The sequence below is a fragment of the Trachymyrmex septentrionalis genome, unplaced genomic scaffold (genome assembly GCF_001594115.1).
Source record: "Trachymyrmex septentrionalis isolate Tsep2-gDNA-1 unplaced genomic scaffold, Tsep1.0 scaffold6, whole genome shotgun sequence".
NCBI classification, from domain to species: Eukaryota; Metazoa; Arthropoda; class Insecta; order Hymenoptera; family Formicidae; genus Trachymyrmex; species Trachymyrmex septentrionalis.
Window position 1 is genome coordinate 4090756 of NW_017305778.1, and position 13929 is coordinate 4104684.

The following is a 13929-nucleotide window of genomic DNA, read 5'->3' on the forward strand; positions in this document are numbered from 1 at the left end:
GATTTATTCGACCGTGAGACGCGACCGACGAATCTCTAGAACCGCCATCAAGAGTCGAGCTGGCGTTACGTGCATTCAAAGTGACTGCCGGATTATCGGCTTCCGATCACGGTCCTTTTACATCCCGCGTATAACGCGATCGCGCACGAAAAGTTTTAACTCCCGAGCAATATACGACGCCGTACAAACCTTGCTTCACGTTACCCGCGGCTGCAATTTATTCAGACATTACAAGATCCGGTCGTGCAATTTGCTCGAAATTTGGGAAATGCATGTTTTTTTTTTTGTTGCGCTTGGATGATAATAAAATTTTTCCGCCACAAAAAACTTGGCCCGGAATACGCAGTTTGCGGAGGTTCGTTAAATTTTTTTATTGTTATTTTTCTCGTGTCTCTTAATTTACTTGCGGAATTTTTAAATTTTGCAAAGGGTCCAATTTAGTCAAGCGATAATTGATTCTCTATTTAATAAACAATCTAACGAACAAGAATTACATGGCATTGTATATATATATATATATATATATATATATGTTACCTGATATCGAATATAATGAAAAGAAAGTAAGGTAAACCTGAGGCAGATCTTCGCTGGGATAAAGGGGCACTTTCCTGTTAGCAGCAGACAATCTGCTACGTACATTTACTAATTTCTGCGCCGTGTGTACGTGAACAGAAGCCAGGATTCTAGGCGGAAACCTATTGTGAATCGGCGAACCATGAACGAAATGGCTACCTTTACGCTTAGTCGAGTATGGCTACGTGGAATTTATCGGTAATCAATATTGAACGAGGACGGAGAAGAAGAGGGTAAAAAGAGCTGAGGAAAGAAAAATAGAGAAAGACCCATGTGTGTATGTATCTGAGAGAAGAGCTCTATGGATCCGCGTGTCTCATTGTTTCCGCAACTTTCTTGCTCGCCGGGGAACTCCAGGATTCCAGACGGAAACAAATTCTCGAATAATAATAATTTAGAAATTTCTGAGAGAAATCTGAGAAATTAAATATGATGATATTTCAATAGCCGCTGCTATTCAATAATAGGTAGATCGACATCAACGATCCATCAGTATATACACATAAATAATTTATGAAAATGGAAATCTCGGACATTGACCTTTTAGAGAGAAATTATATAACATACTATATACCTCTCTATAGTCATTAAAGTAATAGAATAGTTAATTAAATAATCACACTTCTATAATATCGACAATATATGCATATATTTATAAACTATGTGACACGGGATATAAAAAGAACAAACGACGAAATGCAATCGCTAGATTGTCTAGTTAAATAATATGATTTAAATTATTTAATTAAGATACTCTAAAATATCTCATTCCAACTATAATTCAAATAAACATGATTGTATTTAAATATTTAATGCTAATGCAGTGCTCTAAAATATTGCAGAAAAAAAAACAAAGACAATATAATTTATTTTATTCATTCCTATATTATCTCTGTACATATCTAAATTTTACAGAAAGCGTGTACATAGCATTTCTATTATGTATCATCCTCGCTAATTAAATGCAATAAAACTATTGTTATTTAATTTCCCACGGCGAGGATACAATCATCTCTCTCTCTCTCTCTCTCTCTCTCTCTCTTTCTCTCTCGTCGCATATTTATAAACAAAAAATCTCTCCCGCGGTCCACTGGTCGTTTATTGCATTTCGTCATAAAAACGTCCGACCGCTATTATATTCCCCTGGCAGTTTCCCGCCGAAATCGGCGTAACCGTCGTACACCTAACCATCGGCATTTCGTTTGTCAACAACTGACCTCTCTCTCTTCAAACGCCACGACTCCGAACTACCAAACGTTGATCAAGGTGGGAAGCCGGCACACAAAGTCGCAACACAACACGCAGAACCGGGCAGCCGCGCGCGGCGTGGCTTTATTTATGCGGCTTACGAAGTATCGATCCGCAGAGCGGAGGGAACACGCGCCGCCCGTTCCCGGTAGTAGTTCGGCCAGCCGGGAACTTTGTTGTTCGGCAACTGAAAGTTTCGCGGGGAAACTCCCGCACAAACAGGTGGAACGAGCGACGAAGGCCTTCTGGCGCCAACCGGCGCGCAACATCCTACGTGTGTACGACTGTGTGGAGGATACCAGGGTATGTATGTGTACGTACCGCGCAGCCAGCTTCCACAGAAGTCTTCCTCAGAATGGGGGATAAACGCGCGCATATACACATATTCCTACATATATATATATATATATATGTGTACGTACAATACACACAGTGAGATCAAATAGAGGCCGATACAGTGCAGAATGTGGGAATGTGTGCGTGTCACACTCCTGTTCGCGTGTCAACAATATCGCGGGTGAAGTGACACAAACAGCTCTCACCCTCCCCCCCCCGCCGCCATCCCAGCAGGATTCAAGGAGACGCCACCAGGGTCAACCCCTTCCACGTGGAGAGACCGAGAAATAAATTATTGTCGCGCTCCTCGGGGAAATTCAATCGGTGTAAAAATCTCCCTGTCGCAGAAATAAGTCGATCGCAGAAGGATTAAATGTCTGAAGTAATAATTAAGCCGGCTTTTTGCGCGGAAAAAACTGAATGTATGTATTTACAACGAAATACTGAGAAAGAGCGTTTTAAAATTACATTTGAGAATGCGTTTGAGGTCGCGGCCAATAATTCGCAGCGTAAAAAACGTAAACTGTTTAGTCTACTTAACGCCAATTTCTTGACTGACCTTTCATTGAAATAATTAAATTTGCGAGAAGAGACAAGATCTTAACACTTACCACGTATCTTGTCAACCATACAATTAAATCGATAAGAATAACAGTATTTTGCCACGTTAATACGTCGATTTTCAACACAGTAATCTTAACGGGTTCCCCCTCCTCCCATTCTCCATGCAATTAAACTTCTATGAAAGTTTTTACCGTAGTTGGATTACCTTGTATTATGGACGCTTGGCGGAAGTTACGTGGCATGTTTGTAGGACACGACACGAAACCCACTTTTCGCGCGACGATTATTAACGCTGTAATTAACGCTCGTGTGAACGACAGCTCGTTCACGTCCGTCTCCGATCGTTGATAACACGCGTATTAGCACGACCAGACGCATCCCGATCGATGATATCTGACGAATTCATCTGCACTCGTCGCGCTGGAGTTTCGAGGTTTTGCGCCAGACGGGGTTAACGCTCGACGGTTAGCGATTTAACCTCAAACTTGCCCATTATATCCCACGAGATATACCCAACTTGTAAAATTCCATAATTATGTTTACAATTTCTCTCTCCCTGTTTTATCATTATTATTTCAAGTTTGCAGTAGAGACGACGTTCGGGAAGAACTTTACCTCATTTTCCTAAATTTTTCATCTTTAAGAAAGATGCAATTGTTATTTTTCTTAATCGCGTAATTATATTTTATTTTATTATACAACAGTTACGCTATTTTTGAAATTAACGTCGAGGAAAATGTATACATGTACCTTAATTTAAGAGACACGTAAGGAATTAATAATAAGAAGAGCGATGCTCTCGGCGTAAACTGAGTTAAAGAGAATGTGCCAATACGAGACCGCAATTGAATTTCTCGCGAGACCGAATGTCAATTCGTCGTCTATATCCATGTCGCGACGTCAAGATGTAAACAGAACAGCGAGCGGAAGCGGAACGACAGGTCAGACCTCCTGGAATTCACTTCGCGGCAAACTGGAGTAAGAACTGGAGGAGGACGCGACGAGCAGGCAAGGCAATCCGTGGGGGACCGTGGCCGATTCCCACACTCCACTTTTCGGTTGATAAGAAGAAAAAGGGATAGAAAGGAGCAGACCACACGGAGGTCACGAAGCCGCTAGATACATACTTGGTGGAATTTCCGCAGGTTCGGCACGGAATTAACCAATTTGCAGGGTGATGTTTTGTGTTAGCCCGGCCGGGTAGATAGGTAGGTAGGTAGGTAGAGTAGACAGGTAGGGATGTGTTTCGCACCAACCATCCGGCGTTGCTCACCCCCAGCCCCCCGCCCTTTGCGTCGCCACCACCCCAACGGCGCCGGTGGATGGTCCCCACCCGCGTGACCTGCCCGAGAATCAATACAGCTACCGACCGCCGCCCCAACCCCCATCCGACCATCCAGCCAGCCAGCCACCCCCTGCCCCACCTACTTTCCACGTTACGCACCCCCTTATACCATTCTCGAGTGCCGATTCCCATTCTGGGTTCGCAGCACTGAGCCACGCCGGTCCCTTTCGCCCCCTATCCATCCCCTGAATCCACCGTTGTGTTTCTCTTGCCATCACTCTCGTCCTCACAAACCACCGGCTCACTCCATCGCACTCTGCCTCGCGTCGTGCCATTACCCTTCCTGTTTCTCCTTTCTAGGCCCCCTTCGTCCTACTCCTCGCCCGCCCGTGTCCTTCGTTCGTTATCCCTCCCTGACACCCCTCTGTCCCCGCTCAACATGCCGCAAGGTTTAGTCGTTTCCCTTGGGTTGGCGTGCAGACTCGGCCAACCACTCCTATTGGCCAAACGATCCTCTAAAGCGGCCGGGGCCGGGAAGGCATAAAAAGAAGATGAGACGGCGGGAACGAGATCGGCGAATGGATACAGAAAGAGAGAAAGAAAGAAAGAGAGAGGGGAGAGAGAGAGAGAGAGAGATAGAGAGAAAGCGTATGAGTTGATCGTACCAGGTGAACTTGAGGGAGTTTGAGGGTGAGATTGGCGACCAGCCAACTGCTTCAAATCGGAACGGGGTGCTTGCCCGACATTTACTAGTACGACTACATCGAATCTACCTGTGAGTATCAGGATAGTGGCGCAGTAATCTTTCGCTAGGCTTTAATTCGAAACTTGAAGTGATTTGCAATCTTCATAGTGTATCATAATTTATTTAAAGTTTTATTAATTTCTTACATTATAACTAATTCCAAAATAAAAGAATTGATATAATCCGTGATTTTAGTAGATCAATAGTTGTTGAGCAGCTACAAAAACCGTGTGATAGTTGTTGAAAAATTTTTTGTATTTTTATTCTTCCAAAATATTACTATGCAAAAAATATATTTTTCTTTCATATTCTCAATGTGCATTGTATATAATTATTTATTTAAAAAATAATTGTATTTAGGATAATCCTCCAAAAAAACATACATATGTTCTTCTTTTATTTTCTTACTTATAAAAATTACAGCTAACAACTAAGAGGAGAAGAAAAGGAGGATTCCGTCGGAACATCAGTGAAAATAGTTGTCGTGAAGGTTGGATTTGGAAAGGGCGGGATTTCTGCAGAGCGCGTAACTTTCGCCCGCTCATGGAACTTGTTTCGAGAATTTAACCGCTTTTGCGAGAGAGTCCAAGAGTATGGCGACGAGTATCGTTTATACAAAAGTTGCAGGCGCCATGAGAACACTGTTGCGCACTTTGCGGCACGGGAATGACTCGGTAATTGAACGTCTCGATCTAGGTATTCATCCTCCGCGGAAGATGTCTACGAGTTTAATGAGAAATGAGGGAAAACGGTCGAGAAGAAATTACGGGAAGATCCTCTTCTCTCGACGATGTTGACGCGGTTTTATCTCGCTGCGGTAGTATAATCGAGGTCACGACTTGAGTTCCAAGTAAAACTGGAGCCGCCAAAGAAAAGAACAAAAGCGATCCAGTAGGATGAAAAGTTGTTAACACTTGCGAAAATAGGAACTTCGTAATTTATGCACAAAGCAAATAAATTTAAACCTTGTTCTTATTCAATCCCAAGTCGCCTTTTATCGGAATTTTAAATCGAGATTCATTTACAAACCTATTTAATTCTGAATAATTCTAAATAACCGAGACGTATAATCTTGAGTTTATTTCTCTTAAAAAATTTCCCACCGGTATCGTCGAGGAGTCGTTAAAATTAAATTAAAAAATTCCTGAGATCTCAAATATACAACGCAAAATCTTCTATCCTCGTCACAACGTTATTAAATCGAACACGCATCACGAATATATCTGGTCAGTGGAGTTGAAAAGTATTATAAACAAATGAGAGCTTCCGAAGGCAAGGAAAGCAAAGTCACGATGACTGATACGAGTCAAAGACGAGTGTTTCTTCATCGGCGCGACCTCGTTTGACGTCTCGCAAGCTCTCGTAATGATCGGTCTTCGCAGAACTCTCGCGTGCGAGTTCTATTACGATCCAGTAGTCGCAAGGTTTAATCCCTTTCCACGAGTTTTCGAACTCGTATAAGCCAGTCACGAACTTTCCGACGACGTCGCGTCGCTCGCGGAACCGAAGTACTCGGCATGACTCACGAATAACTACCACGAGCGAGAGGAAAGTTTGTACGCAGCTTACGATGTGCCTGTACGCATCGCGAAAATAGAACGAACGCCACGGGCGTTTCCTCAATTTTAATTCACAAGTTAGTATACAAGCTCAGAGAGATTATCTTCTTTTCTCCCAGCACAAAATGATATACAAAAAAAATACTATTTAATTTAAGCAGCGTAAAAATTTTTAATTTATATGCACTTACAAATTTGTAGAAATATGAATTTTTCAATTTATTCAAAAAAGATTCGAGACCGTCAATCATAATGTTGAAGATTATCACTTAGTATTCGATGATTTATTATTCAAACTCAATACCATCAATCTCCAATAATTGACTGCAGCGTCGGGTAAACACGCTGTGTTATTAAAATCTCATTTTCGAGAACGGTTAAGAACTGCGCAAACCTCAATCGTGCCGCGAATCGTATGCGAATTTTATGCGTGAGAGAGAAAGAGAGCGGCTACCCTTAATGTTCAGATAATGCGCGACCTTTAACGCTTCGCTGCTGACTGGGAACCTGTAAAAGTGCGATTTAACACAGCAAATCGTTCTCGCAAGAAGTATGAGAGATCTAATCGTGAGAGTTGCGACGGTAATTTTCCTACGCCAACGAGCAGAATAATTCGCGCAAAACTTGTGGACGCACCTTGCGGAGCCTGTGGACTCAGGCTGGGACGGCTGAGAAATGGTGGAAAATTAGAAACGAGGCCGTAATCAAGGGAACTGTACCAATCGAGGCTTGGCGGCTGCCTTAACTTAAAAGAACTATCCTCGCTTTGACAACCCTGTGAAACTTTTGATCGTTTAACGTGCAATTCTCTTTCGTAGTTTTGGCGCCCGATTCTCGCGCGAGTTTGAGGTGCCGCTTTTAAGGGAGGAACGAATTATTTCCCCACTTCCAGATTTCTTCGTGTCTCGAGGAAACTTTGAGGAAACTTTACGAATTCGGTCTCTTCGATCTTACAATTCTCTTTAATGCAAGAGGGGGCTTTTCGTGGTCCCTTTCTCCCCTTCTTCTTCCCTCTTCTTGTCTCCGGGGACATTCATAAATCATTTTCTTTCGTCGCGAAATCCATCTCCGCCCCGCGATTATCCTCCTAGCAACGAGAGCAAGATGGAACCAGCCAAGGAATTACTTTCTTTCGTGACCTTTGTCAGGTGGAATGCACCAAGCCACGTCAATGAATCGCACTTTACTAAGTCTTGAGACGAATGAGTATATCCGACATAAAATCAAATCGAGTCCGCTGAAGGAAGAGTACAAGGATGTTCGAGGATTATCAAACATTCTTTATATTCTATAAGGCGCAAATTCGAAAGAGAGATTTCACTTTATCTTTCTTCAATGCAAACTAACGGGGTAACCATTATATTCACTGTTTCGTTATTTCATCACTATATAAATACGTATATTTCAATATTAAATAAGTAAATAAAGCTTCACAGTGAGACTCGGTTTAATGGACATCTGCATGTATTTAGGTTAGGTAAGAGTGTCTTTCTTGAAATGTATCGGAGAGCGAATCAATACAAATGTGACATTCAAGTGGCGTCAGTTATTTTTGCATGAGATCGCAACGATGTATTTCAGAATACATGAGTATCCTACGTTGAAATCGGAAAAAGCCGATGCTTGCGGCACTGCTTAATTTTATATATACAAGGTGTCCCAAAATATTTCATGGGCTGGTAGAGCGGACTAAACCGAATCGAAAAGTCCTCTTCCATTTTGCAATTGTCGCAATAGTTAACAAGATATTAATTACTAAAAATTGCCAAATATTAATCTTGAATAATTTTTTACTCAAATACTATCGACTTTACAGAAAAACTGCAAAAGATCATTTATTTTCTTCTCGTAGAACTCTAAATTTTTTCATAATTTTTTAATATCGTATTTTCTCATGTTGGTAAAAATAAAAAAAATGCAATACTAAAAAAAAGTTGATAAAAAATTCCAAAAAAATTCTTAGAGTTCTATGAGAAGAAAATAAATGATCTTTTGCAGTTTTTCTGTAAAGTCGATAGTATTTGAGTTAAAAATTATTCAAGACTAATATTTGGCAATTTTTAATAATTAATATCTTGTTAACTATTGCGAAAATTGCAAAATGATAGAAGACTTTTTCGACTCAGTTTAGTCCGTTCTACCTGCCCATGATATATTTGGCGATTATTTTGAGATACCCTGTATATATACACATTTTCTATACAAATATGTGCGTTTTTATGTACACATATGTGCATTTTTATATACGTAATCTCCACGACAGTTAATAACGATTTCATGTCAACGTAGCACGCGGTTCCGCGTAGAATATGCAATTACGATCGCCGTTATTCTCGTCGCATCCCTGCCGTCGTACGTAGCAGAGGTAGCAGATCCAACCGTCGAGGCGATAAATCGCGAGATTTATGTCGACAAATTTGACAACAAACCGTGGAATAGCACTGATCCCGGAGAACAATGCCGAGAATCGGCGTCTGATTTGCATTTATGAAAAGGGCAAAATACCCGCTGTCCGTATTAATTAACTCTCTGTAGCGAGAGAGCTATTATTTATGGAGAATAATAAATCGCGGCGTCCGATATAGTACGCGAAATATCATCGGCGGAAGATTGCGGAAGACTAAAGCTGGTTAAAATTTCAGTCTACGAGAATAGAGATCCAAAAACAAATCTAATTTCATATTCGTAAATGTTCCGTGGCACACTGTCGCGACCTGATATTCTATCGCCGTCTAGTTCGACTATTGCCGTTATCTAGAATCCGGAGGCGCACGTCTACCCCCGAGACGAGAAATTCATGGTGTGAGCACGCAAGCACGACAACTATGCCCTCGATTGCCGTCTCGACGGAAAATCGTGCGAGGGGAGAAACAGAAGAGACAAAGGGAGAGAAGGGTAGGGGGAGGGAGAGAGAGAGAGAGAGAGAGAGAGAGAGAGAGAGAGACAGAAGAATAGAAAGGTGGGGCATTCGCGAACACGACGAACGGAAGTCGGCCGCTAAGGTAGCAACGGACTCTATTCCGGGCTTCCCGATTCCTGAAAGCCCGAGGGTGCTGCAAGCTCGACTCTATTGATTTCCCACGTTAAAGGGAAACACTCGGTACGCGTAGGCTTTGTACATTGAAAATCCAAACGCGAAACATGACAACAGTTTCCTCGATATTTCCTGTCGTATCCTTTTGACATATAATCGTCTACACAATCAATCTTTCTATACAAGCTAAAAAGAGAGATTATCTTATATATTGCTACTTGTTGTTTTAATATTAAAATTAATCAATTACTAATACGTAAAGTTAATTATTAATGTATGAAACTTGTTCTCTCTATAGATGTTTACCTTGAAAAAGATTCCCAAGGAGATAATATATTCTATTTATTATATTATAATATATAAAATCATGAAGTTTCGAGATGTGCTTTTCAAATATATTTTCGTGTAATAAACTTTTTATAAATAGCAATTCTTTTTAATGTGTTTTCAAACGCGTTTGATTTTCTTCCACGTTTATAAGCCAATTATACAGTCAATCGAATGTTCGAGACCGGGGAGAGAGAATTTTCAGTTTTATTTTTATAATAGAAGAGTATATATATCAGAGCGATTGTTACGACGTAATGAGACTGGATTTCGTTTAAGATATCTGCGCAATCGATAATCGATGTCCTATTTTCCGTACCGCCGCTTATCTATAAGCTCAAGTAACACAATAACCGCTGATAACGGTTTTCAAAACAACGATACGAATACTTTCGCGTGAGCATACAGCCCAAAGATACCAATAAATTATTGAACGTACAGAAATTTAATGAAAACGTCCGGTAAAATGTAATTGAAATCGCGACGTAAATCGGCAAATCTTCCATCCCACTACCCACCAATTGAATCTTCATGTATACAAATCTGAGCGAGAGTGAGCGATCAGTGCTTGTCTCGTGCATTCACACGCCGACAACGTGATCGTGAGTGTATACGATGAGGTACGCGTTGCGAAAGCATACCAAGACACGATTACCGGCGGCGGTTTCCTTTCGGAATGGCACATCGACTCGATTCCAATTACGGTTTACCACGTGACGGCCGCAAACGCTATCGTCACGCGCGAGGAAGATGTTTGCTTCCCCGCGACATTATCGCGCCTTAATTCGTGACTCTTGGTCGCGCGAATCATTTCGTCGATAAATGCCTCGCAAAACATCGTCTACTAGTTACTGCAGCGTTGCAGAAATTTAAATCAGCCAGCTCAGCGGCGTCGCCATAAATATTGGACGTCATAAAGTGCATGCGTTAGTGCAACCATCTCTCTCTACCTTTTTCTTTTTTCTTTTTTTTTTTTTTGCGTTTAGACCGAGGTACCAATTCAAGCTACGCGAAGAATACATTTTTTTTTCAAGACTGAAACTAGAACGGAAAATTTGAGAGGTTTGAAACTCGAAATAAATGTGGTCTTTTACTTATCGAAGTGAATTATCATATGTACACAAGCGAATATTGTAAATTTTAATGTGTATTTTTATAAAAAAAAAAGTTTTTAATTTTAAGATATTAAAATGTTTTGATTTTAAAACTTTTTCAATAAACAAAACACTATGTGTTTGAACTTAAAATACTAAAACGTTTAAAATTAAAATGTCTTTTATTATTAAAGGTTTATTTTGAGACGTTTTAAACGTAAACATTTTTTAAACACTGCACTTTTTACAGTACAATAAATAAATGCTCTTGTATACATGTATGATTTAATTTTCCGTGTAAAAATAACACTGCACTACACGTTTGAATAAATTGAAACAACACTTCACGTTTAAATGTGTAAATCCATTTTTGTGTACGCAGTACAGTGTGTTATTTTTACACAAAAAAATTAAATCATACACATATAAAGGCACTTATTGCATATTTGCAATATGACATTATTGTACACACAATCTTCTTCGTTTTTCTTTACCGTTACTGATATATAAAAAAAATATGCGAATAAATTGAGAATAAGATAAACTTTTTCTGAATGAAATTTGCGAAAATTTATAAAATATTAACGCATTTATTGAATGCACAAATGCGGTCGTAAAATAATTTTATACAGTATGAAAAGTAGGTTGCCCGGAAAACATGGGTTAAGTCAATTTCGTTATAACGACTTAAATACATTATATACATGAGATATTATATACGGAATATAAAAGCGCGTCAATACACACTTACTGTTTATGATACTTGCCGATCGTAAACTATGCAGAACGTTTAATAATAGAACGAAATTGGATTTCACTCACCACAACGAGCGCGTGCGTCAGAGCAGTCGATGACCTCGACCTCCTTGGTGTCATGCCGACGACCTCGCCCCTCATGATGCTCTCGACGACTGCGTAAGAGGGGAAAAAAAGCGAAAACACTTTCAGTACACTTCACAATTATTCCACTTATTCGACGATATTACTTATAAAATTTTAATTAAATATATACATAATTAAAACAATTCTTTTAAACTGTTAGTTTACATAGCAATAATTTCAAATTAAGCAACATTAAATAGCGCTTGAAAAAACGATATTGTAAATAATATAAAATAAATTATTTAATACATTTCAATTTTTTCAAATATTTAACAGCATTTATGAACAATAATTTTTTTTTAATATCAATGCTTTCACGCGAAAACTGAACTTTATTGGAAATTCTTTTATAATTCTTTTATATAAATTTAATCGCTATGGTATTAATTAAACGCATGTGTTTTATTTCGTGCTAATGTTTCTCACCTCCATCGCCAATCAGCCGCATTTGTACTAATGTGGGATCCTCGTTGTGATCTTCGAGGACCGTATCGTCGGTAACAGTCAGATCCTAAAAGAATAATCAATTTTAATCAGATAAATAAAAATTAGTATTAGTGAAACTTATAAATTATCCTGGACAGATTTATAAAGTGCTTTTAACATTAATTTTTCCATTAATAATATTCACATTCCTTGCTATTAATTCAACCGATAAATAATTTGTTAATAGCAGCGATATGGATCGAGACGTTCAATTATTTTCTAGGTTCATTGATCTTTCGTAAACGATTTCATTCGCAATTTCGAAAAATTCATTGCATAATGGGTGTTAATTGATTTCAATTCTTTCGAGAAATTTCGTGACTCGCCCGATTAGCCGCGGAATGTTTATCTATCAATTCGCGGGTCAGAGACCGGACGATGATGGTCTGGCTTCTCGTTAAGATTCGTCACGATCAACGCCTCTTCTTGTCAATACTTAACTGGTCAGCTTAACTGATCAGCAGGGAGACAGAGTCGCAAGGAACGAGATGATGTGCGATCGCGATGCAATATCTATATGTGTGGATTTCTCTGTCAATACGATTTCCGGCAAATTCTGTTTACATCTCACTCTTATTGACAGTATCGACACTTTAAAGATAGAAAGTTTTATAAATTCGTACAAAATTTAGATTTTTATCTTATAAAAGTTCTGATCGAGACCGCAGTTCAAAATGCACAACTGTTATATAATTGATAATAATTAAAAAGGATACGTCTGCAAATAAGTATCAGTTGGAAAATTCTCTCTCGCTCTCTCTTCTTATCTTCATTTATTTAAAATTAATACACAGAAGAATAGCGTAAAAAAATTATTTCTCTCTTTTTACCCCTCCGTTCCTTTAATTCTTTTTCTGTATTAAAGTCTGCTGCTTCTCGGCACTTGCGTGTAACGTTTAACTATTTTTATTCTCATGTTTATTGCTTACTGTTTTATTACTGTATGTATTAAACTTTACTCTCTCCTATAATAGCGCCATCGTTTTATATTATTCGGTACACTAAAAAAAAAAAGTAATTTTCAGATATTAAATGTTTATTCTTGTTTCAATTTTTTAAATATTTAAAGACGTTTTAGTTTTAAACTTTTTTAATAAACAAAACATATTGTTTTAAATCCAAACATAGTGCTTTGTTTGAAAAAGTTTAAAACTGAAACATCTTTAAAGCGGAGTTGTTCTACTTTTCGATAAACTTCAGCTTATATAATGTCTTACTCTCTTATTCTCTTATGTTCTTAATCTTTTACTGTTTTATTTATCCAATAGGTAAATTACCATATATAGGTTATCTAAAGATGGAACAATCGAAGTATTTAAAAAAATGGAGACAAGAATAAAACATTTTAATATTTTAAAATTAAATACTTCTTTTTTTTAGTGTACTCTGTAATTTTTAGTTTATTTCTTGTCTGCATTTCCCATAACTCATATTTTTTTAATTTTCGTTGTACTGCAATCTATTGCGTTTCCTAGTTTCTGTTCATCTAATGATAGTTCAGGTTTTAGATTTCTAGGCAACTATTACCTCACCTTCTAAATGTATTTCCTACCTATTGCGTTTTGTTTTACTATTGTTTTCTTTGTACAATAGACTACGTTATTATTATTATTCAATACATATATAAGAATCAAATAAGGCTCGCAATTTAACATTTATGTTAATTTGTTTTACAAAAAAAAAAATGAAAGACACACGTCTATTGTACAATACTTTTTGATGCATTTCGCCTCGCGATATTTCAATAAAGTCTTTAAGAGACAACGTTAGAACGAAGACTATTCGAATAAACC

The 13929-nt window shown here is 38.5% G+C and overlaps 1 protein-coding gene across 3 annotated transcripts in view; it reads right to left on the reverse strand.

The window, feature by feature from the left end:
• Nucleotides 1–13929, reverse strand: part of LOC108752287 (probable JmjC domain-containing histone demethylation protein 2C) — a 331473-nt gene that overhangs the window by 241471 nt on the left and 76073 nt on the right. For all 3 annotated transcript variants that reach the window (XM_018493015.1, XM_018493016.1, XM_018493013.1), the window contains exons 5-6: nucleotides 12077–12161; nucleotides 11591–11679 (exon numbers count right to left, since the gene is read on the reverse strand). In XM_018493015.1, the coding sequence (XP_018348517.1) occupies nucleotides 11591–11679; nucleotides 12077–12161 (174 nt within the window). The remainder of the gene's footprint in view (nucleotides 1–11590; nucleotides 11680–12076; nucleotides 12162–13929) is intronic.